This window comes from Ambystoma mexicanum, chromosome 8, assembly GCF_040938575.1.
Source record: "Ambystoma mexicanum isolate Mex_15411 chromosome 8, UKY_AmexF1_1, whole genome shotgun sequence".
NCBI lineage: Eukaryota > Metazoa > Chordata > Amphibia > Caudata > Ambystomatidae > Ambystoma > Ambystoma mexicanum.
Genome location: NC_090929.1, coordinates 422236542 through 422249839, shown reverse-complemented (window position 1 = coordinate 422249839; position 13298 = coordinate 422236542). Strand labels below are relative to the sequence as shown.

The following is a 13298-nucleotide window of genomic DNA, read 5'->3' as shown; positions in this document are numbered from 1 at the left end:
GTTCTTGCAGATTTTAAAAACAATAAATTTCTGTGATCAGTAAGGACCGTTACTGTATGTCTTGCTCCTTTAAGAAAATGTCTCCATTCTTCAAAAGCGGACTTTATTGCTAACAGTTCCCGATCAGCAATTGTGTAGTTCACTTCAGCAGCAGAAAACTTTCTAGAAAAGAATGCAACTGGATGTATTTGACCAGTAGTTTCATTCCTTTGAGAAAGCACCGCCCCCAACGCTAAATTTGAAGCATCCGCCTCCACAAAAAAAGGTTTAGAAAGATCTGGATGAATTAGAATTGGACTAGAAGTAAATCTTTGTTTTAACTCTTGAAAAGCCTTTTCTGCTTCAAGGTCCCAGTCAAATTTCACTCCTTTTTTCAAAAGTCTCGTTATAGGAGCAACCAGTCGAGAAAAACCTTCTATAAATCTCCTATAAAAATTGGCAAACCCTAAGAAACTTTGTATTTCCTTAACCTTAGTAGGAGGGGGCCATTCAAGAACGGCTTGCACCTTTTTAGGATTCATTTCTAAACCCTTAGGTGAAATTATAAAACCTAAAAACTCCACAGAATCGGTATGGAATTGACTTTTTTCCAATTTGGCAAACAAATGATTTTCTCGCAATTTTTGTAACACCAAGCGCACATGTTTCTGATGTTGATCTAGGTCAGAAGAGAAAATCAAAATATCATCGATATAAACGACAACAAAAATATCCAAGAATTCTCTAAAAACCTCATCAATGAAAAATTGGAAAGCCGCTGGAGCATTACATAGACCGAATGGCATAACTTGATATTCAAACAGCCCAAATCTGGTCTTAAACGCTGTCTTCCATTCGTCCCCTTCCTGCACACGTACAAGATGGTAAGCTCCTCTCAGATCTAATTTAGAGAAAATATTTGCTCCTTGTATTTGATTAAGCATTTCTGAGATGAGAGGAAGAGGATACCGGTTCTTAATAGTGACTTTATTAACTGCTCGATAATCTATGCAAGTTCTAAGCGAGCCATCCGGTTTTGGTACAAAAAATAAAGGAGAGGCCGCAGGTGACTTAGAATGACGAATAAATCCTTTGGCCAAATTTTCCGACAAATATTCTTTTAAATAATCATTCTCTTTCTCAGTAAGAGCATATACCCTACTACTAGGCAAAATTGTTCCTGGCTCCAGTTCAATTTTACAATCAAAGGATCTATGGGGTGGTAATTCTCCTGCCACTTTCTCATCAAATACGTCCCAGAAATCTTTGTAACACTGGGGAAGTTGACCCACTACAGCTCCCACATCATGACCTCCAATTCCAGTCTCAGCCAGAAAACTAGATACGGAATTACTTTGTTTTACCTCTTCCTCTAAGAGACTTCCTGAAAAGCAATTCTCTTTACAAAAATCGGATTGCATGTCAATTGTCCTAGCACTCCAATCAATTAGGGGATTATGAAGAGTAAGCCAAGGCATGCCTAAGATAATCTTCAACAAAGGGGCATCAATTAACTCAAATGAAATTATCTCTCTGTGACCTCCTGATAACTCCAAAGTTAAAGAACCAGTTCTATGAGTAATAGGACCAGAAGATAAACATGTACCATCAACAGCCCTAGCCTGCTCTACAACCTCCTTCAGAATAATTGGAATTCCCAACGATTTGGCCAGACCCCAATCCATGAAATTCCCAGTCGCACCAGAGTCAATCATTACAGGACCATTTCCCTTACACTCCAAATCAAAAAATAAGGATACATTTATGGTTATATGAGGAACCGCTGTCTGCACCGTATTGGCGATCTGTTGTACCTTGACTGCTGAGGAAGAAGTCTTCTTGGGAGTGTAAGGACAGTTTCCTAAAAAATGCCCACCTCTTCCACAGTATAAACACAAATTATTATCTCTCCTCCTAGTCTTTTCCTCCACTGTTAACGGGCCTCTGATTCTTGGAGATGAATTATTCCCTTTGGGTCTACTCTCTATTTTGGGTCTATCTACTCTAAGTATAGACTTTACATCACTCTGACCATGACGTCTCTCTGCCTTCCTTTCACTCAAACGGAAATCCAATTGAATAACCAAATCAATCAGACCTTCACAAGTAGGAGGGCGTTCAACTACTCCAGACAAGGCATCCTTTAACTCATCTCTAAGGCCCCGATAAAACAACGAGGCTTGTTTAGCCTCGGGCCACTTGCTTTCTAACACAAGGGACTTAAATTGTGTTATATAAGCAATCAAGTCTCTATTACCTTGTTTTAATTCTAAAAGTTCACCATCCACTTCCAGAGATAGCTGTCTTCTATCAAACATTTTTCGGAATATCTCTAAAAAGTTGGTATAATTTTCTAAAACCGCACTCTTTTGACTCACCAACAACCCAGCCCAAGCAGATGCTTCCCCAGAAAGATATGACAACATAAATGTTATCTTAGAAGCATCCGATGGAAATAATTCTGGTCTACTCATAAAATGTAATTCACATTGTGTTAAAAACACCCTAAATCTCTTGGAATCCCCATGATAACGTTCTGGGGACGCCAAAGGCACTGGCATAATTATACTCCTTACCCCTTCTGCCACTGTAGGCGCCCGTTGTATGTGTGGTAACTGATCTTCTCTTTCTAACTCTGGTGGAGAACCTGCGCCCCCTGAAACCTCATCCTCTCTCCTTTCTCCCCTCTGTTGAATTTGTGTAACTTTAACACTTAAGTCATCCACCTTTTGACTAAGTAAAGCATTCTCATCCCGAGAAATTTTCAACTCCTCCCGTAACTCCCTAATCAAAGATCCTAACATCTCCATGGATTCGTCGGGGTTCATGACAGCTCGGGCGGACTAAATTATTGGCCTTTCATTCTGTCAGGCTGAGAGGTCCTGTATCCGCGGAAGCTGCTGAACCCCCGACAATCCCCCTGAGATGTATTTCCCAGAACTAGTTTTCAATACAGCTCTGTAAACTACACCCCAAAGGGAAAGGGGGAATGGGACAACAAAACAACACCAGGCAGACTGCGTCAAGGCTAATCAGTGCTGAACCTGCAGAGGATAAAGAATAACATATACACTTTCTTAATTCACTTACTTAACCTTATGAATGGGAAGTAATTAATCCTTAACTAATAATTGAGAATCCTACCTGGTTCTTCTCTTGAAATTTCTTAGAGAAGCGGATAAGAAGCTGAAAATCTCTCTTACTTGCGATACTAGAAATTCCCAGCAACTTCTTACATTAGGCAAAACTGGAAGTTTTAGTTCTTTGTTTGTCTTTTTCCAACTTGCACTGGTAGTTCAATTAGATTGTCTTTAAAATGTTCTTTCTTGTAATATCAAAACTTTTCAAACTATTTATAATTATCTTGAGTCTTTGAATCCTTGAAGAAAGAGGAAAAAACGTGCTAACTGCACACGCAGGTTATTTCCATTAATCGTTGAACTTCCCATAGAAATCTTCCTGGTTGAAGAACACGCGCAAACGGATGAAGACGCGCGATCCAAGTAATCCACACGCGCAAAAATCCACACGCGCAACAATTCACACGCGCAATGGTCCACACGCGCAATAATATTCTCCTGAGAGACACGCGAAATAAGAACACCCGCGCTATTGAGTTCAAAAGCAACGAAGTGATTGGCACGCGCAAAATTACTCGCGATGGAAAAAACACACGCGCACTCCCAAGGCACGCGACGAACAGATTCTCGCGCTTAAAATCACACGCGCTTTGTATTTCACACGCGCTTTGTACACACGCGATAAAAATCACACGCGCTTTATATTTCACACGCGAATTGTATTTCACACGCGCTTTGTATACTCGCGCTAAAAATCACACCCGCATTGTATTTCACACGCGCTTTATACTTCACAGGCGCTTTGTATACTCGCGCTAAAAATCACACGCGCATTGTATTTCACACGCGCTTTATATTTCACACGCGCTTTGTATTTCACACGCGCTTTGTAGTTTTCACGCTGCGTATAGCTTTTGGCGAAAAGGATCTCTCGCGCAATAAAACACACGCGCTTTTAAAATGGCACGAGACCAACCTCTGCTCGCGCTCGGAATACAAACGCTAGAAAGCACGCGCTCACTTGAATACGCACGTTACAGTCAAAATCTCGCGCTAAGGAACATCGCACTGGAAACACAAGCGTACACCGATAGTTCAATTGTTTTAGTTGAAACACTACTTTTAACGAATTTTCAAGGAGACTGTATTTAAGATGAACAGATTTACAGTAGAAATAAAGTCACTTATCTCCTTAGCGAATTCACAAAGATTTCCTGCTTTTCCTATCTTCCAAAACGAATTCCTGCCAGCTGAAGACTTCTCCTGAACCCCCAAGAAAGTAGCCGCTCAACTGCTGAGATCTGAAGGATAAAATCCACCAGGCCTAATACTAAAGCAGGAGCAGCCACTGAACACGTCCTCTCAGATGGGGTTTTGATGATGAAAGGCACAGAGTGACAGTTTAGAATGTTCATTGTTGTTCAGCATTGTCTTCTAGCCAATCAGAGCTGTCACTGTGAGGCTCCATCTTGCCTTGGGTCAGAACCAGGATTCTGAATCATTAAGTTAAGGCCTAACCAACTATAATGGAAAACTTCCCACCCACACAAAGCTAATCTGAAAAGGATAAATAATGAAAAGGAAACTTGAATAAGAGAAGGAAACCTGACAGTACTTTAGCCCAGACATGTACTCCACATCATTGCTAATAAAGAAGAAAACACCGCGAGCGAGGCGAAAATTGCTCTCAACCGCTATTCCCACTCTATTCGTCCACATCCCTCCACTGGTGAGTCAAGTTTACGTATTTGTCTCTCGGCCTTGCGGTAGTGTGTAGCATTAGCTAACAATAATTTCCCCATTTATGTATCCACTCAATATGAAGGCGGAAGATTCTCCATCCGTGTCGTTATTGCAGTCATCAGCCACTTCAAGCGCCTATCGGGTAATCTTACTTAGCTATTCTGACACTGACTTGTTTTAGGCATGTAAATCAATAGTTTTAATTGATCGTGTAATTATTTTACCTAATGGTACACCACAGTACTCGTCCTCTAGTCTTTGTTTTCAGTTATAATTATTGTTATCCAAAATAATGCAAGTACTGTCTTTCAGGGAGATGCTGAGGAGTCCAACGCATTGACGACAACCGTAGATGTCACTCAGATGCTCGAGGTACGTTTCCGGACAGTTCCATCGATGGAGATCATCAGATCTTGCATTCTTGTAGCGTGATTGTTACACACAATGTTTCTTTCGTTTTTAGCCATTGGTATGTCCTTCTGTCGTCGCCCTCCTATGTGTCTTCTTTTTTCAATATTGTGTTCATTACTAATGAAAGTCCTATGTTTCAGGGAGTCGATGGAGCATTAGTCCAAGAAGAAGGGGGAGCATGCAGTTACGGGTCGGCGCAACAGCTTGCAGAAGTGTGCACCGCAGTTACAGCGTCCCTTGATGTTCTTATGCATTTCGAGGTATGGATACTGACAGATCAATCATGCGAGATCAAATGACGTGATTACATCCGCTATACTTCCTTCTTTATTAACGCAAGTACTATGTTTCAGGGAGCTGACGGAGCTTCTTCAACAAGAACATCACCCCTAGTAGTTGATGCAGATCTCTGGGTGGTGACACTTCCAACGATGGAGCAAATCGAATCATATTTAGATATCCATTATTTATTTTAGACAACTGATCATTTGTGCAGGTCTATTTAGATGAGCCGTTGACGCCTGCAGAAAGTTTATGTTCTTTTAAACAAAATAGAAAACCATACTAATGCAATTACTGTGTTTCAGGGAGTTGCTGAAGCGTCATCTTCAATAATATCATCAATGGAAGTCTATGCGGAGCCCGAGGTATGGATCTTGACAGTTCAATCTAACTAGATCAACAATGCGTGAACTATTGTCGTTTGAATGTTCTACACAATGCGTTCATTCGTGTTTTGCTATTGAGATGTACGTATGGGTATTGGTCCCCAAGTACATTTTGTGTTTTCAATATTATTATACATACTAATGAAAGTTCTATGTTTCAGGGAGTCGATGGAGCCTCAGTGAGTGATGGATGTGCTTATCATGAAAATATAGTCGTTGCAGGGCGAGAGGAAGTGGAGACATGCACACACGAGTCGGAGCAACAGCGTCCAGATGTTGAAGTTCGAGGCAAGAAAGTTTCAAAGAAAAGAAAGCAAAAGAAGGTTAGTGTCCTGTTCACTATATTATGTTGTCTTTCACTGTCAATAGTTCAATACTGTAAGTTGTGTTTAAACTGAACATCCCTTTTCTAATCTGTCCTCTAGTTGCGAGTGGGTGTAAGAACTAGATCTACACAGACAGTGAAGCGAACGAGAGATGTTGCTTGTCAAACCTTTTGGCAGGGACTTGAGACTGGAGATGCATCGTGCCAATGGGAAGAATATGAAGTGATTGACAACGGAGCTATACCACCACCAGCCATTGATAGTGAATGTCCTCCTGGTAGTTTGGATGCAGTCGGAGATCAATTCACAGAATCCACACCCGCAAAAAATAAGAGCGCGCGAAAGTTGAAGACATTGTTTTTTTCTCCCATCTCCGGACAAGGAACAGATGTTGCAATGGAAGAGAATGAAGTGGACGACAATGAAACACCATCAATATCACTCAGCATAGCGGAAGACGATATCAGAGATTGTACCTTTCATGCGAGTGACATGTCCTCAACGTTACAGGCCGAACCAGCTGGGATGCAGAGTGACAGTATAAGGAAAGAGGCCAAATTCATTGTATTCGATAGCTGTTTGATGGATATTATTATGATGATGAAATGTGGGCATTGGGTTGGTGGGGAAGTATGTGGGGAGCCATTGATTAATGTGACTCGTGCAATTCGAAGCACTAACCTTAAAATACATGCCACCTGTACACAATATCATCCGTTCGCATGGTCTGCACAACCCATGCTGGGGCAACTGCCAGCAGGCAATCTACTTTGTGCAGCGGCCGCACTTTTTAGTGGTTCAAGTTTTAAAAAGTTACAGTATTTCTTTCAGTTTGTGGGAATCCATTTCATTGCGAAAAGTCAGTTCTACAAATACCAAACCGATTATCTATTTCCAGCCATCAGCGAAGCTTGGAGAATGGAAAAAATGTCAATGGAAAGTACATTCGCGGGCAAACGCTTCAGGCTAGCCGGTGATGGACAGTGCGACAGCCCAGGATTTTCAGCCAAGTACTGCACCTACCACTTTCAGGACATGGAAAGTAAGAAAATTGTGAGTTCGGTGGTCGTGCAGGTGTCACAAAGTACATCCTCAGTGGCCATGGAGAAAGTTGGCTTTGTAGCATCATTGCAAGAACTACAATCGCGGGGAATGGTGATCGACCTGATAGCCATGGACAGACACGTTTCAATTGCCAAGACAATGAGAGAAGAGTACAAAAATATAAATCACCAATTTGACGTATGGCATCTTGCAAAAACAATCAATAAAAAATTGTCGGCTGCAGGAAAAAAAAAAGATATGCAAGGTATTTCACAGTGGTCCAAGTCAATCAGCAACCATCTTTGGTGGAGCTCAAAAACATGTGAAGGGTCGTTGGAAATTCTACTGGAAAAATGGCGGTCAGTAATGTTGCACTGTAGCAACGTACATCGATGGTCGACAAATGAGCATTTCCACAAATGTGAACATGGCCATTTGTCCACAGAGGAGGCACGGAAGAAGAAGTGGTTGATTCCTTCATCACCCACTCACAAGGCCATTGAAAAGATTGTATTTGATAAAACTATAACAAGAGATTTGAGGGGACTCACGGAATTCTGCCACACAGGAGATTTGGAGGTGTTCCACAATATGTGCCTAAAGTACAGGCCCAAAAGATTGCATTTTGGCATGGAAGGCATGATAAATCGGACTCTTCTAGCGGTCTTGGCACATAACCATAATGTTGGCCGTCAACAAAGTAGGACGACCGGAACTTTAGGGACGCTTCGCTACAATAAGGCCTTCACTAAAAGAAGTAAACAATGGGTGATCAAACCAGTGTTTGAGGATATGCAATATGAGTTTATTGAGAGACTTATCGTAGATGTCCTCGATAGGCACATACATGGAGTGGTGAACGAACCTATGCAGGGGACAACTGCATTGCCACCCAACATTGCCTCTGTTCCATGTCCACCTAAAGCAGAGCTCATTGAGAAATACACATCACGGTTTAAATGATTGTAATTTGATTGTCTGTTCTCTCGAGTCTCCTCATGTTGCAGGCCCATTGCAATTAAACCAAACAGTAATATAAATCATTTTTACAAAAATTATAGAATGTTTCCGTATTACAAACACATGGCCGACCCATAGGGACAATAAAAAAAAAGGCACGCAGACAAGATGCCCTTACACTAACTGCAGCTAACTAGAAATGTGTGCTCGCTCAAAGTGAAGGTCAGCTGCTTTGATGTTTTGCTCGGGTGGCGGAACGGCCCACGACCCAGTATAAGGTTCTATTGTGATTTGACCTTGACAGGCCGGGACCATCCTGAAAAAAAAAGATAATGAATAAAATTTCAGAAACGAAACGATGAGCCACGTTCATTAGAAGAAGTAACGTCGGCAAAGAAGGAGTGGTGTTTCGGGTCTGCCCTACACAGAGACACAATGGAAAATGCAAATATAATGTAAGTAACTTTTGATGAGTTTATACCGCAATTTCATTACTATACAGTGGCTTTAAAGACGGGTTCAGTTGTACTTGTTCGTTCTATGTGGCATATTGTTTTCTACCGCGCACTAACTTGAGGAGAAACATCTGCTTTTACTGAAGCACCTCAAAACCTTCCTCTTTGCTTCTGCTTTCTCTCTCCCTCTCCCCTGCTACAACTGGTCCACTGTCTGCGACCTCGGTCCTGGGCCCTTCCACTCTCCACCTGCACTGCCTCCCTGTCAACCCCTGCACTGGGGGACTGTCTCAGTATCCTACAGCCCCCCCTTCCCAGCACTTGTTCTGCACTTACCTTGCACTTGCCACCAGCTGGCCCTATGTATTTATTATTTTATGCTACTTACCTTGTACTCCACTCCCCCCCCCCTCCCTGCCTCGCCACGCCTTTAAACACTTGTGTACACCCAGTAGCGCTGTCCTCGCTATGATTTTAATAAGGATCTGATGGTGAGACTAATTTCATTTTTTATGTTTTTAGGTACATCATTCACTACTGTCTGTGTCACGAGTACCGGACACCGGCGGACGGCTTCTACAGCCGCCAGTTGCTTCTCCGCGTGAACAACGTTACCACCCTGACCATTTTATGGGACGATCGCCAAGTACAAGTATGCCCTTACGCGGTACTAACGGTTAGATGCAACATACCTACCGTTGTGGTGGCCTAGTGCCTCGTTGTTGGAACAGCCATGCGATTATCAGTGCGACCGAAGAGCTTATTTTTATCGTAAAACAACACCCTGTGTACTGCACACGAACATCGCTTCCCTCAAGACGAACTAATTTGGATCGAGAGCAAAGAAAAATGCAAATCGCTGAATATTCTCTAAACATTTGATGTCCAATAAACGTACTTTGCCAAATGTACAATCTTGCCGTTTGCTTTTAAACCACGGTTTCACATTCCGAATTGTGGCGCTGTATTGTGAGATGCTCTAAGACCCTGTGTACAGCAAAGGACCATCGCGTTCCTCAATACAAACTTTTTGGAACATGAGCAAATAAAAATGCAAATCGCTGAATATTCTCTAAACATTTGATGTCAAATAAATGTACTTTACCACATTTACAATCTTGCGGTTTGATTTCAAAGTACAGTTTCATATTCCGAATTGTGGTGCGCTGTATTGTGAGCTGATCTGTGTTGATTTCCGGGGTCTGTGTGGAGTCGCGTAGAAGACGCCTGGGCGCGTTTGCCTACGCAGCACAGTAACGTCACGGAGAGAGGCGGGGAATATGAATGTTTTGATAATGTCTGTTTCAGGGGCGGGGGATTTGATTTAGTGCCGCAAAGGCAGGTGAGCCAGGTCGATGCGGCGGAATGATAGGATTATCACAAAATGGCGGCTGATTTCGAGTGCGATAATGGGCGAAAAGTCGGGTAAGGTCCATAGAAAAGTTTCCTACGATCTACCGATTTATGCTTACAAACACATGGCCGACCCGTAGGGACAATAAAAAAAAAGTCCCGGAACTATCCTTTAAGTCGTGCTGTGTGCCCTGCTGGGCAAATAGTTTTCTGTGATCCTGCTGAATGCTGCAGGACTATATCTTAGAAAAGGAATCAGTAGAGGACACTATCCATTGGATGATAAAGTTTATCAAGGAGTATACTACAGTTACATGGCAATGGATTATGTACTGTTCATGACTGTATGAATTCTTCTTTTATAAGAGCTGACTAAAGGAAGGAAAGATCTGTGTTCAGCTATCGGTTTGGCTGCTTTCACAATATACTGGGCAGCATTCCAAATGGATAACAGCTGCATCTTCATGGGTCTGTGAATGTTCTGCATTACTACATTACCTCAGGGTGTCCTGGAGGTTGTTTCCCCGGGACAAAGAGATGGAGCGAAAAAATCCCTGTACAGCAGGAACTGTGTACATCAGAAGGGTCTTTGACAGATCCTGGAAAGAAGAATACAAAAGGACACTTGTAAACCCACAGTTTAGTCACTTCACTGTCACATACAGCGATTTCACGAAGACAGTGCACATATTCCAAAACATACGGAAAAGTTATTAACATGCATCTGTGGACCTCAATCATGAGTATATTGGTAAGATTCATAACAGCTAGAGTATTCTCTCAAGTCCAATGAGATACCAGAACACTTTCTTGAAAATGTATTTCCCAATTAATTATTTAATAATTATTAAAGTATAAAAGGCAAAAGCGTTATGCTTTTTTCTTTTTTAACAATTCTGTAGAGGCTGCATATAAAAATGGTGATATAATCCCAAGACCTGGGTGAATCTACTTTGCCATATATATAATGAAATCGTACAAACCCATATATTTCCCTCCTCATGGAAACAAGCCATCATAATTCCATTCTACAAGGAGCTTGGATAGACTTCTCTAGAGCCTTTTATTTGGTAATCAGGGAACGTCTTTGGGCCAAAATGAGGGATTGGGGCGCACCGAGTGGTCTGCTAGCTATATTAATGGAACTACATAAAGACACCTCATTGATGGTCCGGTTCGACGAGGCAGGCCACCTGACAGAATCAATCAAGGTCGAGAAAGGGGCTAGACAAGGCTGCTTGGGCGCGCCCTTTTTCTTCAATCTATACCTTGCAGACCTGGGACCCTTTCTGCAGTCCTGGATAATGGAGCTAAATACAACCAAGGTGCATTGGCTCGCCTATGCCGATGACATTGTCTTGATTGGCAGGACTGCCCTAGGGCTGCAACATTTACTGAATGGCTTGAGTAAATATGCAAAAATAAATGGACTTCTAATGAATCCTAAAAAATCAAAAATGTTGCTGTTTAAACAACCAAATAAGCACATTAACGTGCAGGGTGGTTTTTGGAAGGAGAAGCATTCCCAAGAGTAGAAGAGACACTATACCTGGGCTACTTAATCTATGCCTCTCCAGTATTCGGTAAAATAGAACAGGAGATAAGGGTTAATGTGAAGAAAGTAGTCCCACAAATGAAGAAGATCCTGCAAGAACTTTATACATTTTCCATCATTCCCCTCCTGAAGTTTTATGTAGCAAAAATAGTTCCAATAATTCTGTGCGGCCTGGAGACAAGACCTGCAATTTGGGACCTGGATTGCCAAAAAGCGGAAGGGCAGATCTGGAAAAAATCTTTAGGTTTGCCCCCGAGCCTCCCTATGTCAGCCCTCAGGTTCGAACTGTGCCTAAAATCGCTGGAATCGCTAGCAGAATGGAGGCTTCTTTCACTCTACAGGCTGATAATAGAGCCGCAAGAACACTCTTGTATGAGGATGTTAATCAATATCTACAAACTCAGAAATTGAAGATCCTAATACATCTGGAACATAAAGTCTCAATGGCCCTGGTTGAAGCTGACTCATCTATCGAAACATTGAAGACCAATCCCATGAAAACAAAAAAAGATATCGAAACGTGGGACTGGATTAAAACCGGAGAGAAAATGCAACAAATTAAACCCCGGAACAGCTTTTTAGTGGTGCACAAAAAATTAGCCAGTTGCCAAATTACTTAATGAAACATCCAAGTTGGGAATCAAGAGACACATTCATAAGGGTCCACCTGAATTTAATTCACACAGGAGAAATATTGAACATCAGAGGTCAAAGCCATAAGGCAATCAAATTATGTAATACCTGTGAAGATCCAGCTAAGCAAAATCTGAGTCACCTACTCCGGTACTGCGGCGGCACATGGGACACTCATCAATCATCTTTCCAAATGTGTAGACAAGGAGAACTGGCTGCTCTCAGAAAACATTTGGAACCTGTTGATCTCAGAGCATAATATTGCCATAACAATAGCAGTCGGCCAGATTCTCTCAAGAGCTGGTCTAACCCACAAGGCTGAACTACAGGGCGTCGGAGATATCTAAAAATAAAAACAGTCACGATAAAGAAGTGGCCAAGACATATTATTGGCCATAGATTTCAGACAGAAGGCACCTTGCAGAAATGTTGATTTGGAGGACAGCAAGGGTTATGTGATACAAAGCATATTATTCTGGCCTTGTCGTTCAACATAATTCTCTTTCCTTTTTTTTCTCTTCTTCTTTTTTTATTATGACGGATTATTTTAGTCATCTGGTGATTTCTATGCTAAAATAAACCTATTTCTTTTCTCTTACTCGTATTCATAAAATATATTTTATAATCAGTTATGTTATTAATGTGAGTATAGGAAATGGAATTTTTAATTGTACTTATTTTCTTTTTATTCTTGTAATTTTTGTAAAGGTCTATTTTTGACCAAAACAAATTTTAAAAAAATAACAAAAAAATGGTGATGGTAAAGCACAGCTCCTCAGTTGTATTTGAAGCTACAAGAAATATACCAGATACCTGCCTAATATATAAGAAGATGTTGTGGGTCTGTTATGAATATGAAGTCACTTATAATGTGAACTACATATACATGTAAATATTTTTCCTTCACCATCATGTGACCATCATAAATAATAACTGCTGAGAAAGAATAGCAAGCAGTATCCTTCCATACATAGAGGTTGGGTAAGCTGAAAGAAAAACCTGCAGGTCTGAAAAAAAAGAATTCCTTAGGCAGCTTGTGCTCACTTGAACATCGCACAGAGTGATGTGAAATCACAGTATGTCAATCCAAA

At 41.5% G+C, this 13298-nt stretch overlaps 1 protein-coding gene across 4 annotated transcripts in view; it reads right to left on the bottom strand.

Moving 5' to 3' along the window:
- Positions 1-13298, bottom strand: part of MTOR (mechanistic target of rapamycin kinase) — a 2476747-nt gene that overhangs the window by 884456 nt on the left and 1578993 nt on the right. For all 4 annotated transcript variants that reach the window (XM_069609933.1, XM_069609934.1, XM_069609936.1 and 1 more), the window contains one exon: positions 10518-10618. In XM_069609933.1, coding sequence (XP_069466034.1) covers positions 10518-10618 — 101 coding nt within the window. The remainder of the gene's footprint in view (positions 1-10517; positions 10619-13298) is intronic.